At 37.0% G+C, this 20,642-nt stretch overlaps 1 protein-coding gene across 7 annotated transcripts in view; it reads left to right on the forward strand.

The window, feature by feature from the left end:
• Positions 1 to 20,642, forward strand: part of USP34 (ubiquitin specific peptidase 34) — a 118,743-nt gene that overhangs the window by 35,223 nt on the left and 62,878 nt on the right. For 6 of the 7 annotated variants that reach the window (XM_068153223.1, XM_068153228.1, XM_068153227.1 and 3 more), the window contains 9 exons: positions 5,830 to 5,891; positions 14,161 to 14,242; positions 14,338 to 14,430; positions 15,759 to 15,884; positions 16,256 to 16,385; positions 16,980 to 17,015; positions 17,391 to 17,521; positions 18,042 to 18,658; positions 19,121 to 19,335. In XM_068153223.1, the coding sequence (XP_068009324.1) occupies positions 5,830 to 5,891; positions 14,161 to 14,242; positions 14,338 to 14,430; positions 15,759 to 15,884; positions 16,256 to 16,385; positions 16,980 to 17,015; positions 17,391 to 17,521; positions 18,042 to 18,658; positions 19,121 to 19,335 (1,492 nt within the window). The remainder of the gene's footprint in view (positions 1 to 5,829; positions 5,892 to 14,160; positions 14,243 to 14,337; positions 14,431 to 15,758; positions 15,885 to 16,255; positions 16,386 to 16,979; positions 17,016 to 17,390; positions 17,522 to 18,041; positions 18,659 to 19,120; positions 19,336 to 20,642) is intronic. The other variant, XM_068153226.1, reaches the window with a different exon arrangement.

Genomic DNA, 20,642 nt, shown 5'->3' on the forward strand with positions numbered 1-20,642 from the left:
CTCCGTATTTTCAATGTTTTGTTTCTTCTGACACTCCTATATTTAAGATTTATAGCTCATATTGTCATGTTTGCCTTTACCACAAAATAGTGAATCATTACAAGCTATGTACTAGAACAAACAAACATAGCTCTTTTCAAGTTTTGTAGTATTTTATGAACACACTTGACTTTGTCTGTTCTGGCTGATTACATGGTATCACATAGTATGACTCTCCTCATTGCTGTCCATCAGTAAATACAAGTTTCTTAAAGTTTGATTTTTCTTCTCCCTGTATTTCTATATAAAAGTACTCATAATTGTTTTAATAAATTATTTAAGGTAACCTGTCAGATTATTGGTGGTTTCAAACAGAAGTAAATAATTTATGGAGGTGTGTGACCCACTCAGTCATTTTGGTGTTTGGTTGGTTGGTTTGTTTTTGTTTTAAATAAGTCTGTGAACTACATCAAATGTTATTCTAAGTGTAACTGCATTTATCAGACTTGAATGTGTTGGGCATTCAGTTTTACGTTTATGTGAATGAAAACATAATGCATTTCATCCAGTACAGATGTTAAATCAAGATACAGAGGAAGTTAACTTTGGGAAGAAATAGTGACATTACTTGATTAAGTCTTAGCTGAAAAAGTAACATAGATTTATATTCATGTTTTCATTGCTGTGTGCTTTATAAAGTTACAGATGTCTTATAAAATCTGTCTGATACATTTTAAAGTATGGCCATTAGCTGGGCATAAAAATAACTTTCTGGTTTTTATTCTGCACAATTTTGGGAAAAGTTCCTTTTCATTATTGTTGACTCTAAAGTGTATTTCCAGTGTTTGCATAGTTCCAATTGCATTATATTTTTATTTCTCAACGTACTGTCCTTTGGGTTTACACAGTTGTCCTTATTCAGCTTCTAATGTATGTCTTTTTGTATATCCTTACCAAAGGAAAGTCTGAAAATACAAACACATCAGTTTACTTTTTCAGGCATAGAGTTGACTTGAGGGTGTATGAAATGGTATAATTTTAAGATTGATAAATATGACTGTAAAAATGAGATTTTTCACTAACAGGCATATATTACCAGAAGCAAAATTTTACAGTAATTTTAGCTTAAAGCAAGTTGGTTTCAACTTCTGAAAAAAGGGAATATAATTAATAAGTTGTTGAGACTTTATTTTATGCAAACAGTCTCCAAAACTGCTCTGGAACACTGAGATGTTTTATTCTTCCTATTGAAATCATAGGAAATTTTCTCTTCTTTGGTTTTCTTTTTAAAGATCTTAGCATGATATCCTTGGAAGAAGTATGTTTTGCTATTTTTTGCTTGACCTTTTGAGTCTGAGAAGCATTTTGTTTTGATTTTGTGTGCCTTGTCTAGAAGGACTTGTAACTGCCAGCTTTATGCAATTTGAATGTGCAATCTGAACCGCAGTTCAGACAAATGTTGGCTACTGAAGTTTTCTGCTCTCTTTGCAAACAAAGAGGTGATGTAGTTCAATTCTATTAGTATTTTCACACATCCTTCTCTATTACAGATGTACCTTCATGGCTGCTTTTTTGAAGTTTCTTTTTGCTAAAAGTGAAGTCTGTGATGACTCAATTTTTCCAAATTAATTTCACTGAGATGTTTTTCCCAACCAACACCATTTCAGCTTCCCGTTTATATTCAGGGCTACAATATCTGTTTTTCATTCCTGGACTTTCATTTGTCAGAAGTTGAGCATTTCTTAATTTCTTAATTTCATTTTGCAAACAGACATGAAGATTCAAAGAAAAGTTGTGAACTTATGTGCAATATAGTTTAAAGTATATATACTTTATTTCAAAGAAAATTTCCTTCTGAAAATTCATGTAGGTAGTTTACTCAGATGCAGATTGTAATTTAAACTCACAAGATCAAGACTACAATAGATTTGATGAAATAATTTCTGTAGCTTGCCTAATTGTTTCTAGTGGAAGATAAACATATGTTTGTTCTCAGCATAGAGACAGAATTCTTGGACCAAAAATATCAGTGAATTTGAACAGATGAATCTCTCCTAACAGGGAGGTGTTGATTTGTGTCTGCCAAGAGACTTTTTTTTCCCCCTGACAGCTAACATGACCAGTCCTAAAATTAAACCTTTCAGTTTCATGGAACTTCTTGAGACTCATAGAATACGTGCTGCATGACATACAGGGATTATGCTTCCCTGAAGAGTAACATATACATAATGTGTAATATCATCTGACTAAAGTTATTATTTACCAAAAAAAGGTCAAAGACCGACACATGAAAGTTAATTTTAGCAAAGTGGAAGCATGTCTGGTTGAATATGAAGTTGGAAATACCTACAGAAAAGAACAGCAAAATGTATACCAAGCTGCACCTGAAGCTTTATTTTTGCTGTTGGTTTTCATCTGATTTAATCTCTCAGTCATCAGTTTGGGTGGTTCAGATCCAAAATACCCTTTTCTCTCTACTTATACCTCATAAATAGGACTCTCTGCTTTCCTGTCATTCCATTTACAGATGAACTTAGGCATATGAAAAGTAACATGCATCACTGATCTAGTCATCCTTCATTTTTCAGTTTTTCAACGCATTTTTTGCTTTGTTCTGTGCATTAGTAACATTGTTGGGTTTCCTGAACAAATTCAGTGCAAAACTCAAACAGTGCATATTTATTCTCCTTGCACTGGGTTTGCATGTAGTAATTTTCATTGCTTTTGAGCAATGTTTTGTCTTGATACAAGACTAGTTAGGGAGATGATTTTTGTTCTCAGCTTCCTTTGCTGAAGACTTTACACCATTGTAGGACTTCATAACTAAAACATTTGTGTGTTACATTAATCAAATATCAGGTCACAGACATCTTTAGCTTCTTAAAATGTTTCAAATATGCTAAAAAATATGTTTTTTTTTCTCTCTCTGATATTTCATAGTAATGAAACAAGAAATGAACGAAATGTTAGGACATGAGTGAGAATAAGGTGGTAAAACACTATCCTGTGTGTAATTCATTTTGCACTGTTGAGTCAGAATTCTAAGGCTTTTGTTAAAATTATTGTAAAATTTGAAAATTCCAACCAGAAAGAACACTTTTTGTCAAAATTCCTTTGGATAAGGATTTGGTATGGGAAATTCAGATCCTGGATTCCCCCCCCCCCACTTTTTTTGGTAATACTTCAAAGTTGTATTTTTATTCCAATACTTATCACAGAAGAAAATCTAAAATCTAAAATTTCATTGAAGCATTGAATTGTATCAAATGATGAATAAGCAGATGGCACCACTGTGTGCCTTTACAGGTCACTGACCTACTTGCCAGCTTATTGAATTGAATTGAATTGAATTGAATTGAGTTGAATTCTACCAGGTTGGAAAAGACCTTTGAGATCATCGAGCCCAGCCTATCACTCAGTACCATCTAATCAACTAAACCATGGTACCAAGTGCCTCATCCAGTCGTTCTTAAACACTTCCAGTGACGGTGACTCCACCACCTCCCTGGGTAGCCCATTCCAATGGCCAGTCGCTCTTTCTATGAAGAACTTCGTAACACCCAGCCTAAACCTCCCCTGGTGCAGTTTGAGACTGTGTCCTCTTGTTCTGGTGCTGATTGCCTGGGAGAAGAGACCAACCCCCACCTGGCTACAACCTCCCTTCAGGGAGTTGTAGAGAGCAATAAGGTCTCCCCTGAGCCTCCTCTTCTCCAGGCTAAGCAACCCCAGCTCCCTCAGCCTCTCCTCATATGGCTTGTGCTCCAAACCCCTCACCAGCTTTGTTGCGCTTCTCTGGGCACATTCCAGCAAGTCAACATCTTTCCTAAACTGAGAGGCCCAGAACTGGACACAGGACTCAACGTGTGGCCCAACCAATGCTGAGTACAAGGGCAGAATGACCTCCCTGCTCCTGCTGGCCACACTCTTCCTGATGCAGGCCAGGATGCCATTGGCCTTCTTGGCCACCAGGGCACACTGCTGGCTCACGTTCAGCCTACTATCAACCAGTACCCCCAGGTCCCTTTCTGCCTGGCTGCTCTCCAGCCACTCTGACCCCAGCCTGTAGCACTGCATGAGGTTGTTGTGGCTAATGTGTAGAACCCAGCACTTAGATGTGTTAAATCTCATGCCGTTGGACTGTGCCCATCTGTCCAGCTTGTCAAGGTCCCTCTGAAGACCTCTCCTACCCTCTAACAGATCAACACCTGCCCCCAGCTTGGTGTCATCTGCAAATGTACTGATGATGGACTCAATCCCCACCTCCAGATCATCAATAAAGATATTGAACAGGATGGGACCCAATGCTGATCCCTGAAGGACACCACTAGTGACTGGCTGCCAGCTGAGTGTGGCACCATTTCACCACTACTCTCTGGGCTGGGCCCTCCAGCCAGTTCTTAACCCAATGCAGAGTGCTGCTGTCCAAGCCACGAGTTGACAGCTTGGTCAGGAGTTTGCTGTGGGGGACGGTATCAAAGGCCTTGCTGAAGTCCAGGTAGAATATATCCACAGCCTTCCCCACATCCACCAGGCAGGTCACCTGATCATAGAAGGAGATCAGGTTGGTCAGGATGACCTGTTCCATAATCTTGCCTGGCACTGTGGTCAGGCTGACAGTCCTGTAATTTTCTGGTTCCTCCTTCCGGCCCTTCTTGTGGATGGACATCACTTTGACCAGCTTCCAGTCATCAGGGACCTCTCCAATGAGCCAGGACTGTTGAAAAATGATGGAGAGTGGATTGACCAGCTCATCTGCCAGCTCTCTCAGCACCCTAGAATGGATCCCATCTGGTCCCATCGACTTGGGGCACAAGTCTTCAGAAACTTCCTTATTTGACCCAGGTCAAACTGGTCATAAGAGTTTTTTATGAAGTTCTGTTCACATTCCACTCCTAAATATGTTTCATTTGTATTTGTGAAAACCTTGTCTATTAATAATTGTGTAATCAGGCTGACTTCAAATGTATGTTTTCAGTTTTGTTCAAAACCCTTGTTTTTTCCCCATGAAAATTGACAAGATTAGGCATAAGAGATGTTTGTGTAAAGACTGCAGGTATTAGCTGTTACCTGAATTACAGAGTGCATGTACCAGGCTTGCATCGGGAAAGAAAAGATTAAATACTTCAGCAAAGTTACACAATAAGCTTAATTTGAATTTCAAAAGTTCACATTACTGTGTCTTTAATTCTCTTGAAAACAAGGTGACAAATAAGTGTCATACATATTAATAAATGTTTTTGTAAAATACTGTGTACATGTAAAGAACTGGATACAGAGCCACCTCTTTATCTGGAAAGCTGAGGAAAAGGGTGGATACGGCCTGTAAGCATTTAACAAGCTTTTTTTTCAATCTTCTCTAGGGTGTTTTGCATTTATTAGTTCAGACACCTTTGAAAGCTTCATTTAATATAAAAATATATAATTTTCCTTCTCCACTATTGTAGTTTCAGTGCTGATAATGTGACAAGAAATCTTTACTTTTGTAGTAAATGTTAGAGTAATGGGGAAACTCATCCTAAAACATCCATTGCCAGAGTATGTGTTTCGTTTCTTGTGAAAAACAATGTGAAAAGTGACTGCTGCACACTTTGTTTTGATTTCAGGAGTGGATAGAGCTTGGTAACATCATTCAATTGCTTTAATGAAAGAAAGGTTTACTAAAAAGGAAAACTGATCCCTCTCGCCTGCTAAAATGCCTGGTTACATTTTTGCAAAGCTATGTGTTTAAAACCTGTCAAAGTACCAGAAAGTTTTGTTTGCTGCCACTAATGCTATTTTTAAATATAAGAAACTAGCTCACCAAATGTTTAGATACAATTTTAACTTTTTTCTTCCTTTTTCTAACTGTAGAACCAACTTCATACCTTCAATGATGTGTGTAATAATGAGTCATTAGTTTCAGACACAGAAACGTAAGTAGGAACATTATTATGAATACTTTTAAGTGTGCTATGAGTTCTTCTGTATTGTCATTATGGATGATACACAGTGGGGAGTTGTGATAATCCCAGGCATTTATTAGAAATATTCTAATCAGTGGTTTAATAAATGGTTTTCAGTAGTAACTTTAAAAATATTTCTAAATGTTTCTGGATTTGTTTTGCTGTCCTAGAAGATAGAACCAAGGTAACCTTTAGAAAAATGCAGATACTGAACACCTACAATGGGCTGTTATCTCCCATTGCGATGTATACTAAGAACCAGCTAATTGATATCCAAGTAGTATTTTTGCCACTTTTTTATTTCTTACTTGTCTTTCCATCACCAAATCTCCCAACCTTGTTGCTAATTTTCCACCAAGTCTGTGAAGCTGTGCTATTTATTGTTTTTCTTCAAAGCCCTTGTTTGTATAACTCAGATGTGTTCAACAGTTCTAAAGGGAACTCCTTTAACAGGAAGATTCATGTGTGGGATCATATTCCAGTGAGGAAATGTACTGATTTTTGTAGTAACTCTGAACTTACAATCTTAGAACTGTCTAGAATTTAGACAAAAGTATATCTTCATTAAGTGAAATACCTTTCTTTTGAAATAGTAGGCAAAAATAAGTAAAATCTAGGTTTTCAGTTGTACACCCTCTTTATGTTTATCTTGGAGTGTGACCTACTCTTTGCATTTCTCTTGGGGGTTGTCTCCATGTGTGCATCTGTCTCACTACAAACACGCTCTCCACCATCTTTTGCTTGTTAATGAGAAACCTGTTACAGCAGCAGTTGACTTTTTTTTTCTCTGGGTTTTATTTTAATACCTGCTTATTGAAGGTCAAGACCACAGTACTGTAGATTTCATGTAAATAACATCTTGAGTATTTGGAGTAAAACAACGGGTTACAGGTTGTTATTTTAAAAATAAAAGAATCAGAACCTAGGGCAGTTTTGCTTCCATCAAGATGAGAAAATACCTTGAGAATACAAAACAACCAGTTGTGATCAGCTTTTTCTTGTCCTCTGTCAGTAAATCAATACGTGAACGTGAATTCATGCTTTTATTTCAAAGTAGATTTTGATACATTATGTCAGACCATCAAGAATTTTCATCATGTATGGCTCAAATTTCATACTACAATCTGACGAAACCTGAGTGTCATGTCCTTAGGTTCATGTATGTTTTAAATAAACCCTCACATGGAATTACACATTGATTAGTTTAATATGATCCTAATGTAATGTATGCTCATATATCAATATTATTTCTATATTTTGTATCCTGGGAGAGGTGTTGAGTTTTATCCAAATCATCCAAATCCTCCAGTTCCATAGCAGTAGAAGGAGCATAACTTGCCGAGTCTGAGGTGTCATGGTTGGCTGAGATGTTTTCAAAGTTGTCCTGCCAGTTTATGGTGTACTGTTACACTGGGACTGCCCAGGCTGTTTTTCCTGTTCCTTCTCCTCCTTCCTTCATGTTGAAAATCTGAAATTGAGGTGGTTTTGGTTATTTTATTTTCTGAAACATGTGGTTGAAGTAGTTTTTAACTACTAGTAACTAATTAAGGAACATTTACAAGAAGTTATTCTACTAGTTAAACCTGATAAAAAGCTGTTTGATTGTCTGCGTTAAAATGAAAAAAGGAAAATTCTTGACAGGGAAAAAGAGAGGGGTGCTTATATTTCCCTGTAGAAAAGCAGATGTACTATGCAGGAACATCAGAGTTATTTTAAACCTGAAGGAAACTGTCAAATTCTCATTTGGGATATTACTTTCTTGGCAAGGGCATCTGTAAACAGCCTATCATTTGAAAGGAATGCAGCATGAACAGAAGACCTTCTTTTCCACCTCTGTAATATGTGGGGCTTTTTTATTCTGAATTCCAGTCATTCTGGAGTTTTACCTGAAATGTTTGGTACAGTTCTGCATCAGGTATTGCTGTTCATCTTCAGATATCTTTTGAATTCACTGATTTCTTGCTGTGAAATAATCAGAAAATGCTGGGGCAGAAAATGGGGGAGATGTCTCACTTCTACACTTTGTTCAGTACAAAGCTACCCTCTCATTAGAGACTCTGTTCATGAGGAATTTTTGGATGAGAAGGCACTTAAGGAGTTGGCAGTGATTGAATGAGCAGTAAAAGGAAAGCTTTTCATTCCTAGTTTCTTAGTGCAGAAAGGAAGTCTAAGATTTATTTTGTACCTTTGCAGCCTCTGCAGATCTGTCAAAGGAAGATGGTTTGCATTATATCTGGTCATCCCCATTATGTGTTTTGACTTTTCCAGATGCATTTGGAACTGTCAACCTTTGGGATTTCTCCTTCTGTATCTTGATAAGGTGGGTTTGCGGGAGGTATCTTCTTTTACAAAAAGAGCTATCAGGTTAGCCTTGCTCTTCCCTTTTGTTTGGAAGTATCATCGGGATTCTTTAGCAAATAGTTTGCAACGGTAGCTTCCCACCTTTATCTGCATGGTTGCAAATTTTTCCACGGTGTAGGAGAAGCTAAAGCATCTTCTGTCGAGAAAAACATTGGTTTTCACAATTTTCACTTGAAAGCAGCAGACAGCTTAAGACAGAGAAGTCTGTTTTCTAGCTGTAAGTATTTGTATGTCTTTTTACATTTAGTTTACCCAACTGTCTTCTCTGGGGTTGAGCATTTGTGGTGACAAAGTATATGTATCATATAGATAGGTGCAATGTCTCAGTGGCTCAACTTCATAATATTCCTCAGAGATACATTGTTATTTTAGCTATTCCTTGCTCTTAAGATAGAATCAAATTCTTGGCAATCTAAGATACTGAAGAGTACAAAATCTATTGAAGCTAAAAATAACAAGACTGAACAGAAGAGTCTTCCAAGTCTTTGAACAGTGATTCCTAAATTTATTTTGCTGATGTTACTTAGTGGAAAAATGGTTATGCCTTTCAGGGAGGGAAAGATTTTTTGTGTGCGTGCTGTTTGGACAGAGGAAAAAGTGGTGTTTTTTCCCCTAAATGAGGACACTGTCAGCTTGTGGAAATAACATATATAAAGGAGTATTTTGTTTTGTTCTTCTCTTGGAAGGCAGCCAAGCATTAGAGTGTCAGGGTTGAGGTTGATCCTGAGATGACCTACTGCTTCATTTAAAAACTTGATTGCTCTCATTTAAAAAGCTTCCTACAGAGTAATTTCAGGTTTCCGAAACTCTTTTCACCTCTAACAGAAAGATCTGGACTATTTCTTCTCCTTTCTTCTCTTTTTTATTTCTTGAGATACTACACTGCAAGTTTTGTATTACTTTTCCCCTTCACAACTGTTTTCTTAGCTTTTGCTTTCTCAGTTATTGTCTAGGCTCCCCAGCTGAATTTGTGGCAGCATCATTTAAATCCTTCCTTTCTCTTTAGTCCATATTACACAACTATTTTCAGATTTCCCCTGAAAAAAACGCTAGCAAATTTTTTCCTTCAGCTGACTAATGTTTCTTTCTAGAGGCATAGAACTTTCTAGTGATATTCAGAGATTAATAAATATATTCAGGATTATGTCAGAATGGCGGTTTTGGAGCATCAAGTAAGAAAATGTGTGCTCATACACAAAAACAGGTGCTCGAATGTGTGTTTAGGCAGGTGCCTGCTATATCCTCTTTGCATTTCTGATCCTAAAGAGTTGAGATCAGAGTTTTCCATCTGTTGTTATGCTGTGGGTCCTAATTCAGTGATTTTGTCAGTAAAAGTCTGTCTTCGTTCTTGCAAGCTGCTCGTTACATTTCTACATATTTTCTTTTAAGGTTTCAATTACATTTTTCAGTGATGCTGACTTGCTGTCATATTTCATCCTGTACTGAGCTGATGTGTGTTTGTACCTGTGTGATGAATTCTGTTGCGAATTGACTGGTTGGATAAAGAAGCTTTTCTTTGGGAGTGTTACTTTGCTTTGGGATTTCTTCCTGGATCTGGGTCATCATGTGGCTTCCACATATTGCACCATAGCCTTAGATTAAAATGCTTCTAGAAGTTTAACCCAGTCCTCTTACTGAGAGGCATTCTTTGACCTATCAGGAAGATGTGTAAACCATAGCTTTCTTCTGGATAGTTTTTTTACAGTAATGAATCAAATTCAAGCTCTAGTACCCACTTCTCAGAGCACCATTCACAAACACCAGGTTACATCACAAACTACATAGGTTCTACTCTTCCCTGCAATGTCATGGAATGCCTGGGGAAACTAATGTCAAAAGTGCTTGACTTCAATTTCTTGGAAGTAAACCAGTTGTTTTTGACAGGCATGAACTCTCAGTGAATTAAACTGAAAGTTTAGGGGTAAACTGATTTAAGTCTAGAGATCATACAGCCCAATGTGTGTGTAGATTTCCAGCGTGAGAAAGATTTAGAGATAACTAAAGTAGCTGCTGCCTTTACTTTTTCTGTCTCTTCTGCTCCTTCATCCATGACACGGACTCATAGAGAGTGTCAGGTTCTTTAAATGACTTTTCCTCTTGTTATCCCAATTACTAACTCTGTGAAAAGTACATAATATATGTTATTACCAAGGTGAATGTTCTTACTAAGGGGGGACAGTCTCAAGCTGTGTCAGGAGAAGTTTAGGCTCAAGGTGAGGAGAAAGTTCTTCACTGAGAGAGTCATTTATCATTGGAATGTGCTGCCCAGGGAGGTGGTGGAGTCCCAATCCCTGGAGGTGTTCAAGAGGGGACTGGACGTGGCACTTGGTGCCATGGTCTAGTCATGAGGTCTGTGGTGACAGGTTGGACTCGATAATCTTTGAGGTCTCTTCCAACCTTGGTGGTACTGTGATACTATTAAGGCCTACATGACTTAGCTATCTAATATGTAAAAAACACTCTTTGTACTGCTACCTTCATATTAGAAGGAAAAGCGTTATCTATACTTTGATCATAATGCATGCTTTTCACTCCCACTCTTTCCTTCATTGCAAAGGAAATTATTATTTTTTTAAGAACTTTTGGAAGAACTGCATTTAAAAGAAAATTTAAGCATATTTTAATTTTAAATTGAGTTGTTGCTAAGCTGCCTGAATTGTAGTGGTATCATATAGGAATAGTCATACAATCATTTGCAAATAGCTCTATGAAAAACTACTTTTGAATGATGAAAAATACATTCTATATGAAAAAAATCAACACAGTTAGAAATGAAAGTGCATTGAAAAATATTGAAAATGACACTTAATAAAAAGCTATCCAAGACTGCCCTGATTATTTGGGGCAGCTCAGAACTCAGTGAATTTGTATGAACTTGAGTGTATCTGAAATCGCTCAAGGCTGTATGGCTTTTGATAACCGTTCAAGTAAAAATGGGGTGAGTGACAATACACAAACTTAAATTGTACGATAATTTATCCACATGAGAATTTATTTATATGAAGTTCTGGAATCACGTGTGAATTAAGATGTTCACTCTGTTAGAAAGTGAGGAAAATTAGCAAGGAGCTGGAAAACCAAAAAGTGAAATAAACTTACTGTGTAATGGAAGTGCTCCAGAAGTAAGAAAGATATCCTTCACTTACACTGAAATTGGTTTTCTTTGGAGAATCCTTGGATCTGCTATCATAAATATATTTATTAGAAATCAGAGAACAAAATACTTATTGATGGTGATAAGTTTATCATCTTAAAAGGTAGTATATTTAGTGACTGCTGTGCCCTCAGCAAAAACTTTCTGGGAGGAGCAGTGCTCTCTGGGAAACACAAAGACTACATTCTGCCTTTCACAAGGATCCTCTTGATTTTGGTCATCCTCAGCAAATACATATCAAATGAATGTTTACCTTCAGAAATATGTGATGTCATTTTATCCCAGTTGAGCTCGCCAGGAGGATAAAGAGGTTTTTACCTCTGAGAATACATCCAGTAAACAAGGCATTCCTTCAAAAGAATAATGCATTATATCTCAGTAAAAGAAATGGTGCAGACTAGAGATAGAGAGCTGACATAATCATGTAATAAAATATGATGGAATGCACTCCAGAGAGGTTTTGTTCTTCCCTTTAGAGTAGCTAAAAAGGAACATAGGACTCTGGATACAATGTCTAATGGATGTTGTGCTCCTAGCAGAAGTATTTGGGTTTAAAAGCCCCTGAGCAGTGTATGTCCTTTCATATTAACAATTCCCTGTGAATCTAGCAGTGTTTATCTGGGATTCATCCTGAAAGCTACAGGTCTGAAAAATCATACCCAAGAAGAAATTAAGTGATCATGGAACAAAATAGCCTCTATTAACCTATGACTCAGGTTTTAGGGCTTTTACCTTTTGTGGAGGACCATAAGCGACGATTTCTTTCATAACCAGAAGTGAATCCATTCACATCTCTCTCATCTAGTGGGTGTTTGTTCACTCATGTGATCAGATCTCTCTTACCTTTTATGTGTGAAAAATGCAAACTATGAGGCTTTCTGCTTTTATTTTGGTCATGGAACATGAGCATTTCTGCTCACAGCAAGGGGAAGCAACGTGAAGCCCTAAGGAGGGTGTGTGAGCAGGCTGTAAGTTCAAGAAACTTCTTTGCAGGTGGCATTCAGTTTTCAGACTGTGGATTAGGTACTTGTGATAGTGTGTTAGGTACTCCGTAATATAAAAGTACAAACTGTGACGCAGAATGGAAAGTATTGGAGTCTCTTGAGCTATGTGGTCACTTGGGCTTGTCAGCATGGATGCAGGTGGACAAGAATGTTGTTTAGAGCCATCTTAGTTCCTTAAGGAGACACGTAGCATACATTTAAATTAATATTAAGTTCCTTTAGTTGTAAAATCTGCCAAATTGCATGTGTAAAGGTCTTCAGATTTGTTAGAAAACCTAGCCCTGAATGACTGTAACATGCATGCTCTAAAGTTTGCTCTGGGATGGTAGTTGGATTTTAGTTTTGGTTGGAAATGAGGCTGTAGGCAGTTAAGTAGATCTCCATTTTGTGGAACAGATCTGGCTTATCATTTTCATCCGTCTTTGAGCAGATACCCTGTGACACTAACTTTACAATATATGAAATAATTTATTATTAAGACATTGTTAGTAAATTGTGTACCTTGCAAGCCAGTTACTACCTAAATGGTAATGTGATCTTTTTTGAACAATATAAGAATATTTGATTCCTCATTTTGTAGAATTAGAATAGAAAAGGACTGTATAGGAATGGTGTTGAGTAATAGGAACTTTGTTCCTTGAGTTCATCCATAGGGATCAGGCAGTTTAAAACTATTGAAGAACTGGCAACATGTCTTGGAAGAGTGAATCCTTTTTGGAAAGTCAACAAAGGCAATCTCATTTTACCAGAAGAATCTTACTTTCCTATCAGGGATGATAAAGATTGGCAATCCTGGAATTTTAATAGTGACCATAAAAGTGACGTGGATAGCAGTGGTAAAAATAAGTCTTCCTGTAGTCCTCTAAGACACCCCCTCCTTCAGATCCTCTTCTCCTTGTGAAACAGAGTGCTTTTATTCTAGGGCTGTTTCAACTACAGTCTGTGCTTTTAATACAGTGATGTCCTTTAATTACTTCCGGTGCCATAATCTGGGCAAACAAATGTTTGCTTGAAAGGAAGGAATAGGAAAGAGCGTATGCACTGATTTCCAGACAGGGCAGTCCTTTCTGGAAATTCAACTTTTGTTTTGCAAAATTCAGGTTCCATGATGAATGTTTGCATATGGATTGACAGTGGGTATATTTCCCTGTTATTATGGATGAAATAAAGTCAGAATTTTGAAGCATCTGTGTGCTGTATGTGAGAACAGGATTTTAAAGCTCCATCAGTTGGTATTCAGAAGAAACTAAAAATATTGAAGTGGCTGTCTTTAAAAAATAATTTCTGTTGCTCCCACTTTTAGCTATGTTTGTGAACTCAGTGGCCCTGGAATTTCATTCTAAATTTGGGTTAAATAGCAGCATATGTCAAAATCTTGCCTGTGTGGTCTTTGAAAGCAGTCTACGGGTGATCTGTAGAGCTCTATTGACTAATAACATTGGTAGAGTTGGCGATTACAGGTTAATAATCCAAAGGGGAGAATGGGCAATGTTGATGTTTGATGTAAGTCTTCTAGGTAAAGAAAAAAACATGGAACTAATTTGCTTAATACCTGAATGAATGAATGTTGAGTATGCTTTGTGTTCAAAAAAGCTTTGGTATGCTTACTCCAGTTGCAGATCTTAATTTGAAAGATGTACTGTGCTAAGGAAGAGCACAGAGTATATACCATACTATAGGCAGATAATTTTACCTGTTTCCACTCTTCTTTCATCCCTAGGTCAATTGCAAAAGAGCTTGCAGACTGGCTAATCAGCAACAACGTAGTTGAGCACATTTTTGGACCAAATTTACATATTGAGGTTTGTCTTAATGTTATTATTATTTTTAATATAAAGCTGGAGCGAGTAACTTCTTGCTCTAGTAAATATTTCCTCAATATGTTCTCACTTCACAGATCATCAAACAGTGCCAAGTGATTCTGAATTTTCTTGCAGCTGAAGGGCGACTTAGTACGCAACATATAGACTGTATATGGGCTGCTGCACAGGTATGTATAGAATGTTTATAGTTGCAGGGGTGATTAAAAAAAAACCAAACCAGTGAATGGCAAGTGGATTTTGGAGTATATTCATAAAGTTGACTTTCTTACTTGTCTATGTGTTTTGATGTTTTTTTTAGGTAATGGCCACAGTTACTGGCTTTTCATTAAATGCAAGAATTCATCTAGGCTGTTTTTATACAAGAAAAAAATGAAGTTGTATAGCAAAGACTGTTTCCACTGAGAATGGGGATAAAGATTGTGGGGTACATGTAATATTCACACTATTGTGCTGAACTGCTTTGCTCCTGTGTAATGTAGCTTCCATTTCTGTTACTCCTGAGAGGGACAGTCAGGTGAAAATTGTGACAGTGAAGTTTACAGCTGTGCTGCAGTGCTGATGTTAAAAATCTGTAGAAAGCCCTGAGAGGCCTTTATGAACCCACCGAAAAACCCCCCTCCACACCAAAACCAAACCAAACCACCAACCAAAAGCCAGAAAAACCCTTTGAGGTTTCAGTATGAAGGTCAGAGAAATAAAATTGATCTTTTTGAATAGATATAGGGAACATAATTTTACACAGATTACAATATGAGGGGGTGTTGTGTGTGTTTTCATATTTCTCTACAATTAGTTTCAGTCAAATACTACTGTAGACACATTCTGAAACCTCTGGTACCAAACATTGAGAATGCTTCTTCTGGAAGCTTTCTTTAACCACTATTGCTATTTTTTTATTATCAGCATCCTTGCAAGCATAACAAAACCCTTTGAGTGACTATGAAAAGCAGCATTTAATTGAAGAGGAAACATCTCGGAGCAGTGTCACCTTAATGTGTAAATAGAGTAGTGAGCTAAACACATTGTCACAATTTTTGACATCCATTACTGTAAAGAAAAAAAAATCTTAAATAATACACAATTCACACAGTCTGTTTGCTCAATCTCCTATTAGCCTGCAGTGTCTTTATTTGTATATACCACTGCTAATAAGATAATCATTGCAAGTGTTATTTACCTCAGGATTTAGCATCTACGTTAATATTTTATAAGTTATATTTAGGTTAAAATACAAAATAATGATCCAATTCTTCTTTTCACCAAATCTGTTAGAACTGGAAGTAAGGAAGGTACTGTTACTTTGACACAGTATACAATACATAAATTAAGTTTAGGCAAAATTGCAAGTCTAGTGTAGCTTGGAATTATTGAACAAGTGCTTCCTGAGGATTTGTGCAAAGATTAATTGCTGCAATTTTATCAATCTTTGAATTAGTTTTTTTTGTTTAGAGTTCATTTTGCTGTTCCTGTTACCTTCTCTCTTTGTACTTTGTAGCTAAAGCATTGCAGTCGTTACATACATGACTTGTTTCCTTCTTTGATCAAAAACTTGGACCCTGTCCCACTTAGACATCTTCTTAACCTAGTCTCAACTCTTCATCCAAGTGCTCACACTGAACAGGTAAAGGCAAGGTGAATGAAAAGAAATTATGTTTGTGTGTTAAACAAGAATTAGACATTTGTTTTTCGAAGGGAATGCATGTATAAGTAATACTAATGCATAAAAAAGGAAACTGAGTAAAGTTGTTATATTTCGTCAAGTAAACCTTTTCTGGCTTTTCAATTATGGTTTGTTTTTTTTTGGAATTTTTGAAGACACTGTAACCACTGAGATTTTAACGTTGTATCTGAGGTTAAGTTTTTCACACATGATTTCGTGCATTCATTTATTTTGGTGAACTGTAGAATTGGCACATAGAAAGAATAACAGTGGATCTTTGCATAGAAAACCTACTGCTTCTTAATGGTGCTGTTGTCTGGTTTTGCTTGTAGACCTTGTATTTGGCATCAATGCTTATAAAAGCACTGTGGAATAATGCACTAGCAGCTAAGGCTCAGCTCTCAAAACAAAGCTCCTTTGCATCTTTACTGAGTACCAGTCTACCCATGGGAAATAAGAAAGGTATGTGGTTTTCCAATAGATCTGGTAATTGGCATAGCCTCCGTGTTGGTGTTGGACAAAAGGGACATATAGAACTTTTTACTTGAAGTATTTTTACCAAGTGTCATGCTGGCATATTTTTCAAGCAGGGGTTGTGGATAAAGACAAGAGCATTAAAACTTTATAAGCACATTTGGAAAGCTTTCTATTTTGGATCTGTTCATACATCTAAAGCAGTATGGGTTTTGTTTTGTTGTTTTTTTAATTCAGAGGATGGTCCATAACTCATCAATTAACTATTCTTGGCCCACTGAACATCTGTAGTATGTATAGCTACATAAAGTCTTACAGAAGCTTACCTAATTTTTGCCTAGTTTTTGATACTATATGCCATTACTGGTTTTGGTGGGGGTTTTTTGGTTTCTTTTTGGTTGGTTGGTTTTTTTTTTCACTTGACTGTGTTTTGCCCACAGTCATTACTAAATGTGCTTCCCAGCCATTTTACTGTAGTTTCCCTTTCTTTCCCTACTGCTGATTTTTGTGAATCATGGACAACTATATGCTGACAAAAAAATTTTTAGTCACTTATTTTTTCATCCTGCTTTTTTCCTTCAGAAGAAGAGGAGCTCAGAAGAGCAGCCCCTTCACCTTGTAAGTATAGTTTTAGAAGTACACCACAATCTGATAAATTTCATAGCACGGTGTTTTTCTACAGCTGTTGAATTTGAATAGTAAAAGTTTGAAATTATGTTTTTGTGAGAAATCAAATGAAAATTATATTTCATGCAGAAGCTAGGAAACTCATGTAGCTCTGCAAGAAGAGACATTAAGAATACAAATTTTCTATGAAGTGCTGAGTTATAAAAGGAATTTTTAGTGTTTTGGGATGTTGGAGTTTTATCCTTTGATCAACTGTTTGCAGAAATAAAGCTTCTGAGGTAAAAATTTGAGGCAGATTTATGTAATGCTGTTACATTCCAGTTAATAGATATCCAAAAATAATCAGGAAATGTGGTTTTGAACTAGGGTCACCAGCAGCAAGCCCTCAAAGTAGTGACAACAGTGACACCCATCAGAGTGGGGGCAGTGATATTGAAATGGAGGAACAGCTTATTAATAGAACAAAACATGTCCAGCAACGACTTTCAGATACAGAGGTAAGAGTGTATATTTTAGCCTGTGAATTTTATTTCTGATTTGCCTATTGTTAGCTATAGAAATAATTTTGTTCTGTATTAATTTCAAAACCTGAAAGCAGGACAGTGGATAGCTAGAATCCTACATTCTTTACAGTTTGTTTGGAATACGTTGTACTTTGTCTGTGAACAAGTGCACTGTGAAAAAACACCTTAAACAAACTGATTCTTGCTTTGAAATTGTATTTCAGTTAGATTAATCTGTTAGTCAGGGGTTGCAGAACACAGTGCTTATGAGTCTCTGTTACTCTGTGAGCAAAGCCTGTACATAGCCCTAGTATAAATAAGGTAATGCGAGAATAAAATTACTAAATCGTTTTGTCATTTGCCAACCAAATTGAGAAAGAATGAATGATGATTTGTAGATTGAACATATTTCCTCCTAAATGAAGAGTAGTGTTTGAATGATGATGATATTGATTATGTGCTTTCAGTGGTGTTTTATTTGTCCACCAATCTTTAAAAAAACCAACAATTTCAGGAATCCATGCAAGGAAGCTCTGATGAGACAGCCAACAGTGGTGAGGATGGCAGTAGTGGTCCTGGTAGCAGCAGTGGCCACAGTGATGGATCCAGTAATGAGGCCAACTCCAGTCACGCAAGCCAGTCTGCTGGAAGCCCTGGCAGTGAGGTGCAGTCTGAAGACATTGCAGATATTGAAGCTCTCAAAGAGGAGGAGGATGAAGAGGAAGAAGATAGGAGTCATAATCCCCAGAAAAGCAGTAGGAGCACAGAACTACGAAACAGGAAACTAGAATCACAAACAGGCATTTGTCTGGGAGATTCACAAGGGGCAGTGGAGAGGAGTGGTGCAAATAATGGGGCAGGAAAGGACCATGTTTTTAGCACTGACTCTGTGACACCGGTGGATAATCGAATTAGAATGCTGGATGCTTGTTCGCATGCTGAGGATGCCGAGCATGATATGACAGGGGAAATGAGCACGGCTCACATCTCACAAGGGTCTCAAGATTCTTGTATAACTCACACAGGGGACTTCCTTGGGGAAACTATTGGAAATGAATTGTTTAACTGTCGACAGTTCATTGGGCCACAGCATCACCACCACCATCACCACCACCACCATCACCATGATGGGTAGGTAGCTTGATGTTTCTTCTCATTCCTCCTCTAACAGAAATAAAAGTGGTAGAAAAGCACACACTCTGGGCAGAAGTTTCAATGGACATTTTGCTCTCATTCAGGATACTTTTGTATTACAGAAATGATAGTTACCACAAATAGTTACACCGTGATCTGTTTTGTTAACATCTGATTAAGGGGCTCTATGAAGTTTTTGTATTTAATAAATAAGACTGTTATTAACAAAATGTTAAAATTGTTCTGGAAAATGCTCTGTTGAGTTAACATTAATGGAAATCAACACAATCATCATGATAGCGAGACCTTCATTTTATGTGTAATAGTTTCTCAAATTCATACAAAGGTTTGTTGTTCAGACAGATGATTCATCCTAACGTTAGGGAAATGTTTGCTCACTTGTAATCTGCTATAAACAGCTTTCTCTTTGATACTGTTCATTCTAACATTCTTTTACAGGCATATGGTTGATGATATGCTAAGTGCAGATGACGTCAGCTGCAGTAGCTCCCAAGTCAGCGCAAAATCAGAGAAAAATATGGCTGATTTCGATGGGGAAGAGTCTGGATGTGAAGAAGAGCTTGTACAGATTAATTCACATGCTGAGCTAACATCTCATCTTCAGCAGCACCTTCCTAATCTTGCCTCTATTTATCATGAACATCTTAGTCAAGGTAAAACAAACAAGAAAACAAACAAGAAAAATGTTGTACTTCTAACTGTTTTATATAATTTTGAATTCATCTTCAGTAATTAAAATAATAACCTTATTTTAACCAGACATGTATATTTGCCCAAACAAACTACAGTGACTACTGAGATTTTACTGCTTCTCCTAAAGATAGAATCATAGAATCAACAAGGTTGGAAAAGACCTCAAAGATCATCAAGTCCAACCTGTCACCCAACACCTCATGCCTACTAGACCATGTCACTTCCCCTCCTCCCCAGCAGCTTGAGCTGACCTAAGGCCTGCAGCCCTGGGGGCCAGAGTCTCTTCCTGTATTCTCCCATGGTTGGTTTTTGGCTGGATCAGCTCCCAGCACAAGCTCAGGAGGTGGGTAGCAGAAGTGATCCAGAAAGAAAAGAAAAAAACAGGAGAGCAAGGAAGATTAATTTTTGTATCACATGAGATTCAGCTGTGTTTACCTTTTAAATTTCCCCCGCTTCTACTGGAGCTTTTAGTGCAAGTTAAAACAAATAAAGGCAATAAAGAGCCTAGCAAATGTTTTTTCTAATCAATTATTAAAGTAAAAAGAAAGATGATACTCAAATGCAATATAGTTTTTCTTTTTCCTTTTCTCTCTCAGACCCTATTCAGTATTTCTTCTGATGGATGGATCTTACTGTGATTCTGTGTATTTGTCATCTTAACTGAATTAACCATAATGGACTGTACAAAAGATAGTTTTGGGAAAATGAGTTAAAATATAATATTATATCTTATGGAGCTGCCTTAAAGGCCATTTTATGATATTTCAGCTTACACTGCCAAATCTTCTAGTTTACTTTAGGGTGTAATTTAAGATGCTACTGAAACACTTCTCAAGAATTGTATCATCTCTCCATATGCTATTGGGGCAGTTTATTTTCTATTTTATTCTCCTTTTAAATACAGCAGAGGGTATAGTTGCTGAATCTTTGACATTTTTCTTCACTGGTCTGGCAGAACTAAGTTTGCTATCTTGCAGCAGACAGTAAACCCAGTACAATTTATATCTGTGCCTGAAGCACAGTTGAGTAAGAAGTCTCTTCTCTACACTTAGTGCTTCTTGTTGTGTGGAGCTGAATTATAATTTCAGCCTGACATTGGAAATTTGGAAGGATTTTTTTCCTACACTAGAGAGTTGAATAAACAACTAAAACTTTGTCCTTGAAACAAGCTGTAAATCAGCATATTTTTTCAATATTTTCCATAGATTCTACATATCTTACTGAAGATCCAAATTATTGTTTGAGCATGAGGCCATCAGTGCAGATT

This window comes from Melanerpes formicivorus, unplaced genomic scaffold (genome assembly GCF_026170545.1).
Source record: "Melanerpes formicivorus ecotype bairdi unplaced genomic scaffold, bMelFor1.0.p_v2 SCAF_25, whole genome shotgun sequence".
Taxonomy (NCBI): domain Eukaryota; kingdom Metazoa; phylum Chordata; class Aves; order Piciformes; family Picidae; genus Melanerpes; species Melanerpes formicivorus.